Consider the following 20,025-nt stretch of genomic DNA (forward strand, 5'->3'; position numbering starts at 1 on the left):
CTGTGTATATGAAAGTCAGAAAAAGAGAGCTTTTATACAGGTACTGCGAGTGGGAGGCAGTGAAAGAATTATCAGTGTGAGGCAGCAGGTTTTTCACTTCATACGGTGTTGGGTCACGGTACAGATAGTCAGCTTCTGTAAACAAACTGAGGTAAAAACAACAAGGTGTCACAAAATGTACTGACTTCAACTCACAACACCCCATAATTTACAGCTTTTCTCAAGTCTCTTTTGGCAAAAAAATATCCACTCTGCTTTGACTCAACAGTCATGACTTTTTTCTCAGACAAATGAGCAGACAATAAGCTCCACCTGTCAGCTCCCAGCTGATTAACTCTGCAGGGCTGCCACACAATTGGCACCTAACGACGAGAGGCAGCGAAAACTACACATTATCAGTCACGTATAAAGCCTGTGTGTGAGGCATAGGTGCTGTTGTTGCAGTGTTGGTCAGAGTGTAGTTACTAACACCACAATGGAGCTTTTCAGATGTCTGTTTGGTGTAGTGGTAGTTGCTGTTTCAGTTTGCTTTGTTACTGCCCAGGGTTACTGGACGCCGCCTCTGCAGAAATATCAACCTCCTCTTCCTTCTCAGCTGCCTCAGAAACAGTTGAAGGTACCTCCACCCTCAGTTCCCTTTGATAAATGCCAGGTAGAGGAGAGTGAGAAGATCCAGTGTGGGACTCCAGATATCACAGCCGAGCAGTGTGAAAATATAAACTGCTGCTTTGATGGGCGGCAGTGCTACTATGGGAAAGCAGGTATCTGTGCACTTCAGTGGAGTTTCTAGTGCCTCTCATACAAACACTACATGATGAGTAATAAAAAAATATAGACTACTGCAACATAGGAACTCATCCATCTATTTTCTTCTCTCTCAGTGACTGTGCAGTGTACCAGGGATGGCCAGTTTGTGGTGGTTGTGGCTCAAGATGCCACTCTACCCCACATAGATGTGGATTCAGTTAGCCTGCTGGAAACAAACGACCCCTCTTGTACCCCTGTTGGTGTCACCTCTGCCTTTGCCATCTTTCAGTTCCCTGTAACTGCATGTGGTACTACAATCAAGGTGGGTGGTGAAGCCTTGAACATAATGTTTTAGGGTTGCAAGAAACAATTATTTTCTTGTTAAAATTTTTGATTGTCAGTCTATAAATATCGCAGCGGTGAGTCTATATCCACATTCCTACAGCCAAAATTGAATCTTCAAAGTCCAAAACTTGAAGGTATTTGCTTTAGAAAAATATAACTAGGCTGGGGCCTTTTTATTGTCATTGATTAAATAACAAAAAAAAAAAAACAACACACACTTCAGGATGTGCAAATTCAGGTTAAATGACCCAAAGAACTGTTAAAATGTTCAGTTTGAACACTTTCTCTGCAGGAGGAAGAAAGTTATGTGGTGTACGAGAACCACATGTCTTCCTCATATGAAGTGGGAATTGGCCCCAGAGGATCAATCACCAGGGACAGTCATTTTGAGTGAGTCCATATTAAAATCTGCCAGCCTTTTTGGTTTTGTGACCTGCTGAGGTTTGTTGACGTTAAGTACCACTGCCCTCTCCCAACAGACTGCTGTTTCAGTGTAGATACTCTGGCACAGCTGTGGAGGCTCTTGTCATGGAGGTGAATGATGTTCCTCCTCCTGTGCCGGTTGCTGCTGTGGGACCCCTCAGAGTGGAGATAAGACTGGGCAATGGACAGTGTCACTCAAAGGGATGCGTGGAGGGTGAGTGGCAAATGGGTTTTACAACAATACCATCTAGTACAGAATTTCTGGCAAGTATATCCTAAAACTAAGCTATTCTGATTCCAGAAGAGGCAGCATATAGCTCCTTCTACACTCCAGCGGACTATCCCATCACTAAAGTGCTGAGGGAACCCGTGTATGTTGAGGTGCGAATCTTGGAGAGGTCTGATCCAAACATCATCTTGAACCTGGAGCACTGCTGGGCCACCTCCAAGCCCAATCCTCACAGCTTGCCACAATGGGACCTTCTGGTTGATGGGTATATGAAACGCATGAATATGCATTTAATAACTGTTGAAATTGTTAAGCAACTTGGTTTGTGATTCCTGTGGTTAACACAAGCTCTTCTTGGCTACAGGTGTCCCTACCATGATGACCGTTACTTAACCACAGTGGTGCCTGTGGATGCCTCCTCTGGGCTTCATTACCCATCACACTACAAACGTTTCATCATTAAAATGTTCACGTTTGTGGATCAAAACACCTTTACTCCTCAGAAGGACACGGTGTGCTTTAGCTTAACATTAGTATCAATAACTGAAATGTAATTGTAGTTTCCTTGGTTAAACACTTTGCATACTCTTTTCAGGTGTTCATCCACTGTGCTACAGCAGTGTGTTATCCTAGTAGCACAAACTCTTGTGAACAGCCATGCCACCGGCAACGTGAGTAACTCTTTATGGCAGGAATTTTTATTCAAACCCATCATGCTGAGAAATGCCTCTGACAGGTTCTTCAGCCAGTTAATAAAATTCAGATACAGGCTGTAAATTTGAAAGGAGGGGGGGGGCGGGTCATTGGATCAGGAATCAATTTCATGTCCAGAGAATGTTTAGCTTTTTTGTTTTGCCCCCCCCCCTCAACAAAAGACCTTATTATTATTATTATTATTATTATTATATATATTTTTTAAGTACTATTGTAGAACTACACAAATCCAAAGTGACAGATGCAATTTCCTTTCTTCTCTTGCAGGGAGAGCAGTAGCTGCAGTAAGGAAAGTGTCCTCAAACCAAAGGGCCTTAGTCTCAAGTGGAGAGGTGATCCTTATTGAGCAGAGGCCTACATCTGCTCCCACCACCAAATCAAAGAGATGACTTTCCACTGGCAGCCATACCTGGCTGTGACTTTTTAAATAAAAGCTTGTTAAAAGCTCATGCTAACAACTGGCCCGTGCCTGAAATGCTACTTGAAGGTCACTTGCTGTACATTTTTGCTGAGGTAGATTTTTATTCAGAGGCAGTGTGGTCGAGCTAGTAATGTGACCCCCCCACTGACTTGTGCTGAGAAATCACAAGGTTGCATTACAATTGGGTACTTTGATGTAAGTTTATACTTGCTTGAAATATGTAATATAGCACAGTCAAGACATTTGTTCTGGATGGCAGCTGTTTAGAAGCAGCTGTAGCTGAGAAAAGTGTATTCTAGTGATATGTTAACTTAACACTGGCTGTACAGCAGTGGTGGTATGCCATGAACATGATTCAAACCTTATTTTTTACCTCCCTAAACACTGATCTCTTTCCAGCATGCCACATTAAGATGAGCATCACGATTCCTCCAGACTCACGGCTCGTCTCCTTCCTGCTCTTCCTCTCTTACCCTTTTTTTTTTTTGATAACAGTCCCTCTAGGTTTCTGTGTGTATGCTACAACTTGCAACATCTCTCCTCCACTGCTCTGTGCACCACCTCCCTCTTTTGTCCCACTCCAACTCCTCCACCCCCCTCCTCTTCATTGAGATGGGCATCACGACTCCTCCAGACTCGCTCTTTCTGCTCGCATGAACAGGAGGTGCAGAGAGAAAGCAGAGCAGCTGTATAGGCCCAGCTCTAACTGAATGAGCAAAGAGGACCGTGCATGCTGTCAGGATGCTCATCTCCCTCCACTTTAACCTCCAACCTGCTGGGAAGCATTTAAGCAAGGCACAGCTATACATCATATTTCAGACAGCAAGCGCTGCCTCATCTATAAGCCACACAGCAAAATCCCAGAGGGATCAGCCAGTAGTTGCGGGACGACACACTAACAGCAGCTGCTGTGTGGAGATGTCAGAAGAGTGAAATGTAAACAGGTTTTGCCACCAATTACAAATACTGTCAATTAAAGCAAACTGATGGATGCAGAGTGGATGGTGTGTAGAATGCAAAAGTGTTCAGAAAATTAAAAAAAAAAAGCAAATGAGTCAATGAAAACCAATATTATTCAGGCAAATCTAGGCCTTCCAGGCATTTTGACTATATTTTCTGTATTTGGGATAAAAAAAAATCCAGATTTCACTGATTTAAAAATGATAAAACTGTAGCTATGGTTAGTCTTGATAATTTTTTTGCTTACAAGATTTCCTCTGTGCATTTCTTTGTTTTTTGTTGAGGTGGACTCCACTGGTTCACATCTTCCCAGCTCTATCTTAAAAGAATACTAGCATGTTGATATGTACACTGACAAACAGTAACTGTTCACTTGCTCCAATAGAAGGACTAGATTTTTGTCCCTCGTCTCTTAAAATGAAATTGCTTTAGGAAGGAGTCTTTTCACAGCCAGTATGGACAGGGCACACTATCACAGCTACAGCCACTATTTCACAGTACATATGGACAATCTATTGTCTCAAGACAGACTTGAAAACATGTGAATCTATTCTTTAAAACTGCAATGAAACGGTTCAAAACTTAGTATTCCAGTGTTGTTTGGCTTTACGATGCAAAGACAACACAACCTTCACACCAGGGTGGTCAGCCTAATTTCTAAAACTCAGTAAGGCATTCAAATGTGCAATAAAGTCATTATGTAATTACTACTCATAATGAATTCTTGATTTTTTTTTTTTTTTTTTTTTTTTTTGAAAACAAACATGGGAAGAAAAAAGGAGTACAGCATGTAGCAGAAGTCTATGGAAAAAAATCAAACTGGACACACTGCAGTACCTGATACAGTATGCGTCTCAACTACAGCCTACCAGGACACTAGAAGGAGAAATTATAAATCACTTAACTGATTCAAATAGTTTTGTTCAATTTAGTTAAAAAATCCACTGTCACCGACTGTATAGTTTGTTTGCTTATTTTCGAAGCTAGGCAGTGGTATCACCTTCAAAGTAAGTGAACGTATATTATTCAGTCTGTTGCCTGGTCAAGCTGTTAAGTTCAGTTCATTATAAAACGCCAACAAAAGTACTGTTTATAAGGTTAATAGCTCAGTGACTATTTGCAACAGTATTATCACATCATGGCAGTTTCTGTGGCTTTCACAATCCTTTAATAAGCTTTTAATGAGGAGGTAATGTCCTGTGTGACCGTGACTCAGTATAGTTGGTTCAGTGTAAAGATTCAGTTTTAAAGATTCATTCATGTACTAAACACCACTACAGGACTCTGTATTCTCAATTTTAAGAATGAAACTGTGAAATTTGATACAAAAATCCAATTTTGAACACAGCTGGAAAAAAAGAAAAAAGCTAAATCTGAAAAACACCAAAAGGAGACCAGTTTGGAGGGAAGTTCCACTCCATCAAAAGAGAATCACAAAGGTTGTGTTAGTATTTCCTAAAATAAATGACTCATATCTGCCAGCTCCTGAAGATTATGACCAGTGAAAAACGGCACTGATGGTTTTCGTGTCTGGTAGCTGGTCTCTATTTTATCATCACTACGGTGAGACATGAAACTCTATTCACAGCTACACTACATTTCAACTTCTAAATCTTTATGTGTTGGCAAACAAATTTTCATGCACCCACACATACAGTATAGACACATACAAACCCACAACCAGCACCAGACAAACTCCCACTAGAAGTATAAACGGGGCCTGTTAGTGTTTCTTTCTTGGGCCTGTGTGAAAGCAATCACTGGCCATCTGGAGCCCGGCCCCCTGGGAGAGCAGCAGGTGGGACCCTGTGGGTTAAATGAGCTGTTATCTGTAACCAGTTTACCTCCCACATGAAATACTTCTGTATCTACATTAGTCAGTTTACCTCCCACATCACAACCCTTTAAACCAGTTCAACTCCTGCCTCCCACTGGTTGCTATTGACTGTTTTTTCATAGACCATAATGCCTACAGAGAGCAGTGTTCCAGTTCATCGCAAAATTGTTGTACAATGGAAGAAAGTGAGTTTACCACAATAAATATGTGCCAGAAACTGAAAGATAATGCAGCTCACATTCATCTAACTAAATTGGTCTGTTTGTTTGTTTGGCCACTTGGAGGCAACAGAAACAAGTTGTGAAGTATTTGTTAGCAAATATTGGCTTATTTACTCTTACTCATACAATTAATAAGAAAATTGCAGAACAGAAATGCCAAACTAGGTTTGAGGTAATTTAGGAAACAGTATCTCCATTACATAGTTTGTTTAAAGAGCTGACTGTTTTTTTGTTTTTTTAAGTACTATCAACAGACATATTGTTCCCAAACATCATGGGACACAATTTCATTTAGCAGCTACCCTACTGAAACTTCCATTTCACTCTACAGCAGTACTTCATGTGCAGGATCACCCACCAACTTTTTCACAAGAAGAGAGCGCCACATGTCCACCAACTTTCTTCTGCGTAAGACCCCCCACTTTTCTGCTACATCACTCACTTTGCCACCTTTCTAAGTCAGACTATGTGGAAGCCTAGCACAACAGATGAGATAAAAAGTTCTCTATTATTCAGCAATTCCCAAGGAACTGCAGGATAATTTATTCACTGTAAGGACACAGCAAAGGACAAATATTTGACACTATAATGAAGAAGACATCTAAAACTTTCACATTTGCTTTTTTTAAAAAAAAAATACATATTCATAAGATGATTTTAATCTTTTTTGTAGGGAATGAGAGTTAAGGGACCCATTGCTGCAAAGAGAAAGATGGATGTTTTAGACCCTTAACTCCTGCATACAGTTGAGATGGTGTGATTAGTTAAGCTCGCGCTGAGTGTGTATTGATGAGACCAGGGGAATGACAGGACGACATTCAAGCATTCAGGCTAATCTGAGCCCTGTAGCCTTCAGGGACATGACTGAAAAAATTGAATTAGAGGAGGAAGTGACAAATTTGACTCAGCCCACTGTCTACATTTGCATTAATATAGGTAGCGGAGGCTGCTTTTATAGTTACCTATGAGTCAGAACTTGCATGCACACACAGGCAGACAGAGAAATAAACACGACAAAAGCCTTGAAGCTGAGAGACAAGTGAAAAATACACCATCACACACTCTGATCACATTCGGAGAAAGCAGCACAAAAGGGGAAGGGGGTGGTGTGTGGGGTGAGGGGGTGATATCAGTGAGATTTAAGGCTCAAGCTAAGAGAGTGGCATCTTGCCATAAGAACACTTGATGGGGGGAGGGGTTGTTTTGTGTACATCATAACACTTATCCATGAAGATTATGGTTTTAAATTGAGCATTAAGAACAAGAAAATAAAAGGCACACTGAAAGCTCTGTCTATGGTTTTGTAAACATACACAAAAGATGTATAGGCATGGCAATGTTTTATATTGTTTATATTTCAGAAGAGCTTCTTGAAGTGTGGTGGAAAGTACTTCTGTACCTACTACATCCTCCAAAATGATCACAGTTGAATCAACACCTCTCCAAAGTGGTTTAAACACAAGCTGAACATTACAACCTTCATTAAGGTTGGATTTACTCCAGGACTGTTCAGACTGAAATAGCTTTAGCTAGGTGTACCTAATAAACTGCTGCACATATCGCAAGTTTATCCACAGTGCATTCATCATTCACCCATTCACATACATACTATTTTTGTAATCGACAGATTGTCACGTGACAATTTGCTGCTTTTCTTTGTGGCTGAAATATTTCTTGACTAAATTTTATGATTTTGCTTAAGTAAAACTTGAAGTATTCCATTTTGCTTCTTTTATGTAAAGAATCTCAAGCCTTAAGTCACAACTCCACTTATTCATTTTAGGCTGTCAACCAATGTTTATTATAACAAATTATTAGGTCCCATATCCTCTGAGGGGTTTCATAACAGAGTGCACAGGTATATTACATTTTTAAATGTCTGTTTTGATATTTTGATAAATGAAACTGCAGTTCGCGAACACACCCTATACAGTACAGTGAGCATGAATGAATTGAATTCAACTGAACTGAGAACAATTTCTTGTGTCTGCAGTCTCTGCAGTGGTCTGTTCAGTGGTGTGCAGGTAACAGCACTATTTGGAAGTGACAGGACCTGAAATGGACTCAAGCCAGCCTCTGTGTGAGAGAACGGACAGAATGCTGACTATGAGGAACTAGACCCCCCTGAGGAGACAGCACTTTTATGTGTGTGCGCGTGTGTCTGTGTGTGTGTGTGTGTGGAACAGTGACAGAGGGACAGAAAGATGCTGAGATCCTAGATAGATATATATGTTATTCAAACTCTAGTCAAGTTTTCTTCCGAAAGCACAAGGAAAGTTCTCGTGATCGCTGCGCCAAATGGCAATGAGAGATACGGTAACACTGTTTAATCTGAAAACTCAGAAATGCTTAAAAGTGATGGATATAAACTGCAAACAGCATGCTCATATTTACCAATCCAACTGGTCTGTGACACAAAACACCAAACAATACAAAAGAGAAGAGAGAGGCAATAGATCTCACAATGGTAAGTCCAGTTTTCTGCGGACAGAGTGCTTGCTCACTGCTGCTTAGTAGACAATCTGTGTCTGAATTCTGCACAATACACACTAACAGTATGCACAAAAAAGACACAGATATTTTATATGTTTTCATTCACATTTTCAGTGGTTGGGAAATTGACCATAATCAATACAAGGGTTTTAATTGGGCAAACCAGCAGCCAGTCCTGTCCCACTGAGGGAATATAACACCATCCTCTCTTCTCCTGCACCACTGTATGCATATTTTACATAAAAAATGTTGCAGCACTATGGCTTTAAATATTTATCAACCACAGACATATGGAAAGAGATGAGAAATAGTGAGAATTGGATCTTCTCAGTAGTGTGTCTTGATAGACAGTGCAGCAGGTTGCTCCGAAACAAACACACAGATGCATACATCCAGAAAGACCAGCAGCATGTGTACTGTATACCATTTCTGCACTGCTGCAGTGCACAGTGGCGGGGGTTGGGGGGTGGGAGGCGGGGACAAGGGAAGATGTGGGGCGGCGGCTTTTTTCTTCTTCAGGTGGATCATGACTTTGATACCTGCAGCAGCCGAATCCTCAAGCCTCCTGCTGCTGGAAGGACATGAACATGCTGTGTCTAACATCTGCTCTGACAGAGACTCACCACACATTCATTTAAGCACGTATGTGTAGGCAGGTACATATGCGTAGGTACAGTGCATGCCCTCCTTCACACACATACATACACACCAACAATCGAAATGTACATGCAAGACCGATGGAGCAAACCTGCCCACGCTTCTGAAAAGAGAAAACATACACGCGAGCCCTATGACACATCCAGACCTCCCACACCTCTGAAAAAAGCTTCTGAAAAGGCTTCAGATGGAGGGCTGCAACACTCTGACACCAAGTCACCACAATGCTGACTGTCCCCATCTCTCTTCTCTTCAGTCTCTGACCTGCCTCTTCTCCAATTTACCTGCTCCATCCCTTCATCCCATGAGATGCTGAGGATGCGGGCAACTGCTGCCTGCTGTCCCAGCATGCATTGCATCAGACAGCAGTTCTAGAAGCCAGTGACCCATGCACCAGACCCTGGTTGCTTTCCAACAGTCAGTCACCACTCACAAGCTCTCTCCTGCATCTCCACACGGGGCACAGAAAACAACAGCTGCTGCATAAAATAAAGACTTGAGTTCATTCACACTGCTTTGTTCGTGAAAATCTTAATGGTTATAAATAGCTTGTTTATTCTGTTTTACTATTCCATTTGGATAATGAGTTCACAGAAGTTAGTGAGGCTTGTGAAATGCTTTCTAAGAAATCTACAAGAAAACAGTTCAGCAAAGCGGTTGAAGATACAGCATCGTTGGACAATATATATATGAAGGGATATCACTTACATGTTGGATAATTGTTCTCTTTAGGGCTGATTTTCCACAGAAGGAAATGTAATCATGGTCATTTGCACTGTAATTATATCAATTATTCAGCTGTTAGCTCAGTTATTTGATAAGTTTATGATACCCACCACATTTCACCTTAATGGATTCTCACAGTAATGCTCACTGATTGTAAAACTCCAACACCAACAGCAGCCACAAATTAAAGGGTTATTTTTGTTCCATTGTCTCAGTAAACACTACAGTCTGCTGATTCTATAAAAAGATTATTGCTAGAAATATAGAAATAAATACTGGAAGGAAATGGCTTTTTTTTTTTTTTAAAGTACAATAGCTATGAATGAGGAGGTGACATATATGTGCTGCTCCTTTCTGAAGAAGTTATCAGGCAGATCTCTATTTTTCTCTATCAACTCCATGTCATCTGCTCGGTCCTGCAGTGTTTCTGTTCTGCTAAAATCCAAGAGGACAAATCACTGAAAATCCTCTGAATTTTGCCAGTGACAAACAATAAAACGCAGAGGCTCCAGAGATTCTATTCAACAACAGAATCTTTTTTTTAGACTGCAGCTACATCTGCAAGAAACTCTAAGCCTTCACTTATTTATTTATTTAGGTTAATATCTATCTCTGCATGTCATTCAGTTTTCCAAGAAGAAAACACAGATGCTTTGTTTCACCTGAAGGGAGGTATTTGATGAATAGCGCTGCCACCTTGTACTTAGAAAGTATCAGGACACAGGCTGCACAATCGCTTGCATGTGCAGAAACACACACACACACATACACACACGCATCTGTTTTTGGGTAATGGACTGGTATGCAGGGAGTGAATGAAAAAGCCATTGATCTAAGCGCTACGGTCAGAGGAGAGGGAGGAGGCAGACAGCACGTTCCAATCCTCCGAGACTCCGACTGCCATTTTACATTACTATTGATCTTTACACTGAGACACACAGAACAGCATCGATCTTCACACCAACAAGAGCAGAAAAACACCTCTGTAGCACTTGGGCCCAACACAGCTGCACAAACAAAGGCTGCCCGACAGATCCTGCACATGTGAAAATACATGCATGCATGGGCACAAAAAGAAGAGAGAAAAGGAAGACAGAAGATGAGAGACAACTGCAGTCACAGCCACACAAATCAGGGTGGAAGGACACTAATCCACTGTTTGTCTGACTGCTTGCCTGCCTATCTGTCTTTCTGTCCCTTTATCTGAATATAGATATCCCTGTGTGAAGTGCTCCAGGGTATCTCTGTCAGTTCTGCAATGACATGAATGGGGAAAACTGGTGCATAAGGCAATTAATGTTCAGAAACACTCCACTTTTAGTTCATAAGTAGAAGGGGCCGCTCTTACAAACAGGAAGGGCTGAGGGGAAGATGACAGAGGAATAGATGAGGGGGCATAAGGAGGGCCAAGATCTGCAGGAGAAATAGAGGAGATAAGGGAGAAACGGGACGTGAGCAAAATACATTAGAGCTTGGCAAGTGGAGTGAGGCTCTAAGCTTATATTTCAAGGATATTAACATCTTAATAATGAGCCATTAGGTCATACATAAAGTGATCAGAGATAGCCCTACATGCATTTCTGCGAGCTGAACAAATTAATCTTACATGGTTAGGTGAAATCTAAATTGACAAGAATTAATAATGAGGTTGGGTGCAGGCAGAGGGCTGAGAGTGATGCAACACCTGTGGATCAAGGTGAATGACTGGAGAGCAGGGAGGGATGCTGAATAACACAGCAGCAACTAGAGGGGGAGCAGACCTAAAGACACTTCAATCAGCTGATAAATACTATTTGGAATTTATCTATAGGAATAAAAAATGCTTTACACAGTCTTCTGCTGTCCTCATACAGGACACAGTTGAGAAAGCAGCAGCTGTAGCTCCATCCTCTGGCCACACAAGCGTCCATGAAAGCCCCCCTTCATGCCCGACACATGACTGAAAACATCATCCATGACCTCATCCGGTAACTCACCAAAGTTTGCTGGTACTGGAGCGTCCGGTTTTCGGCCTTGTCCTTCACCATTGCTGCAATATCCTCATTAAGTCACCCAATCCGAGACTCTCAGGAGTGCAAGTCGCCCCGCTAATTAATCTGCGGAGGAGGACTCGGCGCGGCTGCCTGCCGTCACATGTGCTGTGTGTAACAGGTTTCTTATCATAAGCCCTCCTGCATGATGCGAAGCGCCGCCGCCGCCGCGTGTGTATGCGTGTGTGTGTGTTTGTATGTGTGCCAGATGAGAGTATAGCCAGGCTGTCGCCTCGCAGCAGCGCTGGTGCGGTTTGACTGCAAAACACCGCCTCCCTCCTCTTCCACTCTCACTGTGCTACTGCCTCTCTCTCTGGAGTTACCGGACTTGATGATGTTCGGGCTTTTGTGTGCGTATGCCTGTGTGCGGCTTTTGTGCGGAGGCGCATACAGGTGCAGGTGTAACGAAGGACTGTTTGGAAAAATTATGATGTAAAGGGTATGCTTTGCTTTTTTTTTTTTAATTGTTCAGTGTTATTTCTGAACGACTCAGCTGTGCTCTGCTCCCGGTTTGAGTCATCACTGGATTCAGTGAAGTGTGATGAGTAATTCACGAGGGTGAGGTTTGTGGTGGGCTTAGATTTATGGCTCCATCAATGCCATGAAGAAATCTTTACAATAACTGCTTTAGTAACTAAATAAATAAAGGTGTGTGTGGACCCATTGGTGACTTTATAGTGGCCTTATTCTCACGCTTGCCATCTTTTGCTGCTATTAGTACATCCATCACATAGGATGGTAAATGTTGATTAATGTACGAATACACTGAATTTTCAATATAAGAGCCAGCATCCATTTCTCCTGAGGTGTTTCAACTAAAACACTTCTTTTTCTCATCTGTATTTATACATTCACTCCTACATTAATGGTATAGCTTTTTGAAATGTTGAGGGTCTTGTAGGGCGTTGTATCATGCCTGATAATGGCTCTTTTACTTCATATAACAGGATAAGAAGCTTCAAGTCCAAGTTGCTCCATTATTTTGTAGGAGTACTCCTACAATTTAGTATTACACTCATAACCATAAAGATGGACGTGACAAAAATGGGTGGAGAGTATAGGCTGCGTAGTACACCCCACAACAAATAAACAAAACTTCAGGTGTATGCATAATATGCAATGCTCCTTAAAATTTAAAATCATCTCATGCTGATGCAATCTGAACCAGAATGACAGTGACACTCTGACTCTTTGAAGCATGAATGCAATAAGCACCCAGGGCCTTGAGGGGAAAATATAAGCGATTACTGAATGATGGATTGTTTCCCTGGAGGATAACTTGAAGAACAGCAACACCACCATGATAAAAATGTAAAGGCTTGAAAATTCCCCCATTACACCTTCTCATTTTTTTCTCTCTGTGAAGATAACATCACCATTTTCTGACAATTCATCAAGGTAATGAATAAATAAATACACACACACACGCAAATCCAAATAGGTCCCTCTCAGTAAATTCCCCATCTAACAGGCATTCGATCTCACTGAATGTTTTGATGAGCGTGAAAGATGATGTGAATCATATTCTACGGCTTTCGTGACCATCAAGTTTTAACCAAGTCAAACAACTATGGACAAATGTGTTAGACAGAGGTCTCCAACACCATTATCAAAACACCAAACAAGGGAATATCTTTAGAAATATGGTGTTTATCTATCCAATATAGTTTAGAGACTTTTAGGATCAATGCAAAGGTGCACTGAAGCTGTTCTGGAGGTTCACTGGCCCAACACCTTACCAAGACAATGTATGTACATCCCCATGAGGAGCATCTTGCAGTGAAGTGCCATGCTCATGAGCACCACTGCAATCACTTTTGAGTGTGCGGGTCCTTGCTCATTGACCCCTTTAATGTGCCATAAAATGCACACATAAAGGTTTGTTACACTCCCAGATCATTCCCTTTCCTCAGATGACACATGTATTATAGTACTGTGAGCTCATCTCCCTGGGCTTTCACTAAAGGCTTCATGGAGGTGCTACTCACTGGCAGAGAAATCTATTGCACCGAAAGATGTGCTGCCAAGAGAGACACACCTGAAAGATAACCACTGTTCCAAGGATTCACTGCTGCTTCGTCAGGAGCCAAACATCCGTCATGTTTTCCAATGCTCTTTCAGTTGGATGGAAAATTCAGTGAGTCGATTCATCTCATGCTTATGAAAGTATACCACCAAAACAGCAGGTCACTAATGAATTCAAGCTTTAAACTGATGGCAACACATTAAACAATTTAACCGCAGGCCAGTGAGCATTTGAATATCACACTAGCTGATCTTTTACAGGTTAAAAGACCTGAGTCCTCTGGGAGTCAAACCTATGACTGGCTGACAGATTAAACAGTCCTGCGCAAGACTGGAGCTGATTGGCTGTTGGCAAGGCAACCAGTTCAAAGCGCTGGACCACAGGCACCAGAATGAACTAGGGCCTCTGAGACCACTGCAGGATTTCATCCAAAAACACACTCTCGCAAACACACACTTTCACTCACAGATCTCATTATACATGCACTTCAGGTTCATATGCACCTTGGGCCTACAACTTGTCCTCACATCAAATCCCCCTCTTGTAAGTGAGGGTAAGGAGTGTCACCACCTTCATTTTACCAGGGTGCTGGGAGCCACAGACAGACAGAGAGGTACCGTGGCCCCGGCAGCAGAGGAACTGGGTGCTCTGCAGCCCCGAGCACCAGCACACTGACCCACATCTCTCCATCTCCGCAGGATTCTTTAGAAACACAGTGAAACACATCCACCTCTGCATGGAGGCCAGTGTGGTACTAGCATGCAAGCAGAAAAACAACATGTCCCCTGTCCTGTTTGTGACAGTGAAGAGAAGGACCAGTGGTTTTCCTAAGAAAGCTCAGCGTCCACATGAGATCCCACATGAGAAAATGATCACATGTATTTGCCAGACCTTAATATAAAAATGGCTATTTAATGGTTAATAAAGCACTGTAGGGTTGTGATAAGAATTAACAGAAGGATTGGTTTAGTTTAATGTAATTCTAAAATATTTATGGGAATTCTTTTATCATCAGCTTAAAAGTATAAATAATGTAATCTGATGGAATATCGATAAATGTGTGCATATTCTCACACATTTTAGATACATCTACAGTACTACAAGGACCTTGAGTCCTTGGTGTACAACATTAAGATATACAACCACCTGTGCCGCTTTCTGTTTTGTGGGGTAGGTTTCTCAATTGTCAGTTATTCCTGTTGGCCACAGCTGGCAGAAAATACTCAGTCCACAAAAATGACACCAGAACACCAGCAAATACAGCATAACACAATTAGACCCTCAATTACCATTTGTCCTTGAGCCGCATATGGACAAAGTTCTGGAGATATGCATGGATTTAACACTTTAAAGAGAGAGAAAAGAGACAGTGATCTACCTCGTCAGGACGCAGTTTCCACCGGGGCTGCTTTCCTCCTCTTTTTTCTTCTCCTCGGGCTAGAGATTCAAAACCGTCAGCTGTGTCCCTCCATTGCGCCTTAGCGGAATGATGACTGAAATAAGGAGGCACACAGCTACAGGTTGCAGCGCACACTTAATCGATGTTATGCTGTGATCGGGCTGCGGATGACTCCCGTGGATCACACTTTTCTCAATCGGAGGGAAATCCCATCAGCTCCCAGAGACTGGCCTGTTACCGATGCGCAATCCATATAGCACCGCGCCAAAGTTGTCAACGCGTAATTACCGGCTTTGCGCCTCCGGAGCAGCGCACAGCGGAGCGGGCAGATGCCGGCTGGCTTTGGAGACCAGGAGCGACGACACAGCCAGCCGTCTGAGAGCGCGGCTGCATGGGATTGTGAGTCAAAGAAACTCTGTGATAAGATGCTACAGTCTCCTCATCGGCTCCAGTGGAGGTGGGAGGGAAACAGCGGGGTACCGGGTGTCGTGTCCGTGATGCAATGCGGGTACCATCGGTGCCATGGCCCGCAGTTTTCTCCTTGTGTGCAGAAATCCAGGCGCCCCGGTCATTATCTGCGGAGCAGCGGCGCACATTCGTCTTAATTAACGGCGGTCGGGACTGTCTGCAGAGAAAGGTGGAGGTTTGGAGGGAGAAAAACAGAACATGTGTTTAGCATTCATGCTCTCTGTTTCTCTGCATCTCTCTCTCTCTCTCTCTCTCTCTCTCGTATGTGACAAGACACGCGCGCGCACTTTACTGTCTAATATTAGGCATCTTAATCATAGCACACATAAACAGCTTGGGCGCAAATAGAAGAGGGCAGGGGCTCAGTCACTGTCCAGGTCGGGGTGATGGGGGTGAGCACGTGTGTCTGAAATGAGGATGGATGGTGCATTCCCCCATGTTTTCTCTTATCCATGTCTTTGACAGATATTATACCTCCTCAAACCCCAGCACTGCAATTGAATCGGAGCGTCACCGCGCCCTCCAGCTGCGCCCCTCTAGCATTATACATCCCGATGAATGATTGCATATATCCGGGTGAAGACCGCTTGTTCTGGGTGATAAATACAGTGAGCAAGGCTATTAAACGAACCTCGGATGGCTAATCACGTTGGCAGTGATCTCACCTTGTCCTACCAACAAAGACCACATGCCCGTTAAAATACACAATAGGGCCTGGTCAAAATTTATTTATTAGATTACAGCTAACGTTACAAAATAAAAACTATGTTAGTACCTATTCTGTAAGCTTTTATAAACATAAAAGTGAAAAAAAAATCTGGTTTGCCAACAACCTTTGACAAAGGGTTGTGGGTGTCTAATTTTCTAAAAAAAAAAAAACAAAAAACAAAAAACAAAAACAAAAAAAACCAAACACTCTTTCCTAAGCCACATACAAGCATTATGACAGAGTACGCACACACAGGCTACACAACCTCAGACCTCACACACACCCACATGGTGTATGTGGGCTGTGTAGCTCCCTCTGACTTCAATTTTGTGAATTATGTGACCTCAAGATGCCACCGCTATTGGTCAGAGCAAACCTTGACAAAAAGTAAACAGCCTCCCTCAGTAGTGACTGGATATCAGCAGTGTAAAGTGAGTCTTTCACAATAATAAATCATTAACCTTTTAGTCAGCAAGCATGCTGTCCCCTGAACACTCCGACAGCCAACTCTGGCCAAACAAGAAGTAACAGTCCCGCTAATATCAATGAAATGCCATTTTCAGTCAATAACATTTTGTTATGCTGTGCAGCAGGGAAGTTGGAGCGCATCCTGCTCTCAGGCTAGATAACACTCCCACTTCCCACTACCGAATGACAAGGTGGGAAATCAAGTGGTGAGAAGACAAAAAGGACACACAGCTCCTCTTTATGAGACACTACAGTGGACACGGGGCATTTTCAACCTGGAAAATCTCTTAATGGAACAAATGTGGACGCATCGGGAGAGGCCAAGCAGGGCATGGCTTTAAGCAGTGAGTACTGAGCCTAAACTGATCGAAGTTTGACTCGTGAAGATATCAGTGGAAGTTAATAAGCTGGTTTGTGGTGCCTCAGTGTGTTTATGTGTTTGTCCAGGACTCCTGCTGCTCTGTATGGTAGCCTCTGAGGTGTGGGATGCTGAGACCAAACCCATAGACTTTGTGTGTAATAGAGCCGCCAGGAGGGCTATGAATATCGTGGCAGACATGGAGAGTGCACTGGTGAGGATATGACTGAGTTTCTTAGCAGTTGAAATATAAGCTTTCCCAACATTTCTCTGTCTCTCTTCCTCCTGCTGGGCTGATGCATCTATTCTTTTTTTCTGTTGTTACCTGTAGTCTCCCATCAGTCTGTCTCTCTGCTGTCCGCCTGTTTGTCTAGCTTCTGTCACTTCTTTTCCATGTCTCCTCCTTGGCAGAGTGACTGCACTGGCATAGTGACCTTCTCCACACCGGTTCAGCTACCCTGCACAGAGCTTCACATAGCATCTTGGGAAAATAAATCAGTATGTTGGCATATGTATGAGTCAAAAATTACTTCCTTAATAATTAATTAATTGCTTACTTTTGATTTTAGCAGTTTACCTTGTTTTTATTTTGTTGCCTTTCTTCTTCTGTATATGTGTTGCTGCAGCACCAGGAGAAGAGAGGAGACATAGTTGCATCCTTGAGGCTTCTTATTGAGGGTGTGAAGGTTTTGAGGGCCCTGAGTCAGCCAGGATGTGGCGCTTCACTACTGCAGAGATTGGAGAACAACATCAACAACCACCTGCTCATTCTCACACACCTTCAGCTGAGTGTAAGAAGCTGTCACTGCCAAAAACTGCATGCAAACAAGTACGAGCACTCCCAGTAAGCACTGATTTGGTGATTTGTGGGTCAAAATAAGTGTACGTGTTGAGGTTAAAATAGCTATGATTTTGGCTGCAAAGTTTATGTGCCTTTTGATGTTACCATTTAAATGAGCATATTTCACTGAAGAAGATCCTAATTTACACTTCACACTGAAAATGCTGTTAAAATAGCACAGCAGTGTCTATGAAACTTTCCCTTTTGATTTTAATCTACACGTCTAAATGCCTCTTGACCTGCAAATGACCAATTCAAAGCTAATGGGGCTCAGTCTGTCTTTGTGAATCACACATAAACACCTCACAACAAACAGACCCAAGTAAAATTAATAGACGTGTTGAAGAAAAATCGCACGTGGTGGCTGAAAACGTGTTGATGGACTTCTCTCTGATTGGTTTCTGTTTGATTCAGAGGCATTATCAGTTTCCTCTGGTGTGGAAATATCCTGGTTTCTCATAAATCTGTGCCTCTCTGGCAAATCTGCACCCTGGCAGGGATGATGTGTTATGCTGTGTGACCCCAAGCCTTCCTTCCTCAGGACAAGAAGAAGATAGCAGTGCATACTTTCCCAGTGAGACAGTTCTTCTCGAAAGTGACACAAGTGCAACATGGATGTCCTGTGATCTGTGTTTTACATAATATAGTCAAAGTTGGGAAGTTAATTTGATTTCTGCTCTCAGAATTCAGTGTTATCATTAACAAATAGTAACATTTTTGAAATGCTGGGTGTTATGTCACAGCACCTTATGGTTTGATGTCCAGCAATCTTTTCTCGATTTTGTTCCTATTCTGTTTGTTCATTTTAAAGTCATCTTCATTGCTGTGTTTTCTTTTTGGACCAGCAGGGGCCAGTGGTGAGTCCTTCACTGTCTTGTGTTCCTCGAAGCTCCCAGAGTCTGAGAATAGTTCTGCTGAGATACAACCAGCTGATCTCAGGCAAACTGGAGCAGTTCATGATTAACCTGGGAAACAGATGCACTTCAGAGTGACACAAGAACAAGTTAAGTGGACCCATTATTCTTCACAAATGGAAGATGAACTCAACTCTACTGGAGCCCCAAGTCAATAAAGCCAGGCAGATAAAACAGCAGGACTGAATTGAAATTTCTCCTGACCCTTTCTCACAGTTCTCATGTGTGAAAAGTCTGCTTTTGTATGTTGGGATATGTAGACACACGCGAGTAAAAAGCAGAAATACATTCATCTCTGTTGGCCCTTAAGAGGAACTACACCTGGATGAGTGCAGGAAAATAAAGGACAGCAGTATGTCTGCAATGATGAGCATCATGGACAAATGACTGTCAAATAAGAGGGAATTCTTTCTGTCATTCTACATGAAGCTAAGGATGCTTTAAGTTTGGTTTTAAGCTATAAAACCAATAGAAGCCTGCAATCTACCAAAAGGCAAGTAGCGTCTCTTTTTTAATGTAGCTTACAGGCAGCTTCTCCAATTTAGTGAGCAATTTTGTTTATTCTCAGTGCACTTTTAGATCTTATTTCTGTTTACATTTTTCTTTTAAAGGTTATGATTTGCTGTCTACATGTGCACGTTCCTATGTATTGCTTTTTTCTTCAATTCAGGAAATCTACTTTTTTTGTGAATGTCTGTCAGTAAATGCCCAGATTTTGCATTTAAGGATATTTTTTGTAACACAATATCAATATGAATGCTGTTTATGATGACACAAAACCTTTGCAATATAATATACAATAAACCTTCTGTTTCATCACACCCATTATTTAAATATTCGTGCATTTATTTAGTTTTTTTGCTGGTTAGGTAGGCAGTTATTTTGTTTTAAAACAGGCTAGTTTTACCTATGCTACAGATACAGCTTTAAACAAATTAGCCGGCGGATATTAATCAGTAAGGGATTGGATAAGCCAACTACAGGAAACAACGTCATTTTGTAAGCTTATTAATAAACCCTCTTTACCTGCATAAGGTGA

The 20,025-nt window shown here is 42.2% G+C and overlaps 2 protein-coding genes across 4 annotated transcripts; both read left to right on the forward strand.

Annotated features, from left to right (window-relative positions):
- The first annotated feature begins 426 nt into the window (after positions 1-426).
- Positions 427-2,913, forward strand: LOC121192939 (zona pellucida sperm-binding protein 4-like). The gene is made up of 8 exons (XM_041054973.1): positions 427-761; positions 882-1,069; positions 1,385-1,482; positions 1,572-1,729; positions 1,817-2,009; positions 2,109-2,256; positions 2,340-2,415; positions 2,726-2,913. The coding sequence occupies exons 1-8, from the start codon at positions 476-478 to the stop codon at positions 2,845-2,847; spliced, it is 1,269 nt and encodes a 422-aa protein (XP_040910907.1). The 5' UTR covers positions 427-475; the 3' UTR covers positions 2,848-2,913.
- Positions 2,914-16,915: 14,002 nt separating this feature from the next.
- thpo (thrombopoietin) lies at positions 16,916-19,533 on the forward strand. 3 transcript variants are annotated; one of them, XM_041055596.1, is made up of 5 exons: positions 16,916-17,217; positions 17,300-17,445; positions 17,643-17,729; positions 17,858-18,022; positions 18,918-19,533. In XM_041055596.1, the coding sequence occupies exons 1-5, from the start codon at positions 17,205-17,207 to the stop codon at positions 19,062-19,064; spliced, it is 558 nt and encodes a 185-aa protein (XP_040911530.1). In that variant the 5' UTR covers positions 16,916-17,204; the 3' UTR covers positions 19,065-19,533. The 3 variants fall into 3 exon arrangements, with proteins under 3 accessions (XP_040911530.1, XP_040911531.1, XP_040911532.1); XM_041055597.1 differs by having other exon boundaries at positions 18,921-19,533; XM_041055598.1 differs by having other exon boundaries at positions 17,321-17,445.
- Positions 19,534-20,025: the final 492 nt, after the last annotated feature.

Source organism: Toxotes jaculatrix, chromosome 14 (assembly GCF_017976425.1).
Source record: "Toxotes jaculatrix isolate fToxJac2 chromosome 14, fToxJac2.pri, whole genome shotgun sequence".
NCBI lineage: Eukaryota > Metazoa > Chordata > Actinopteri > Toxotidae > Toxotes > Toxotes jaculatrix.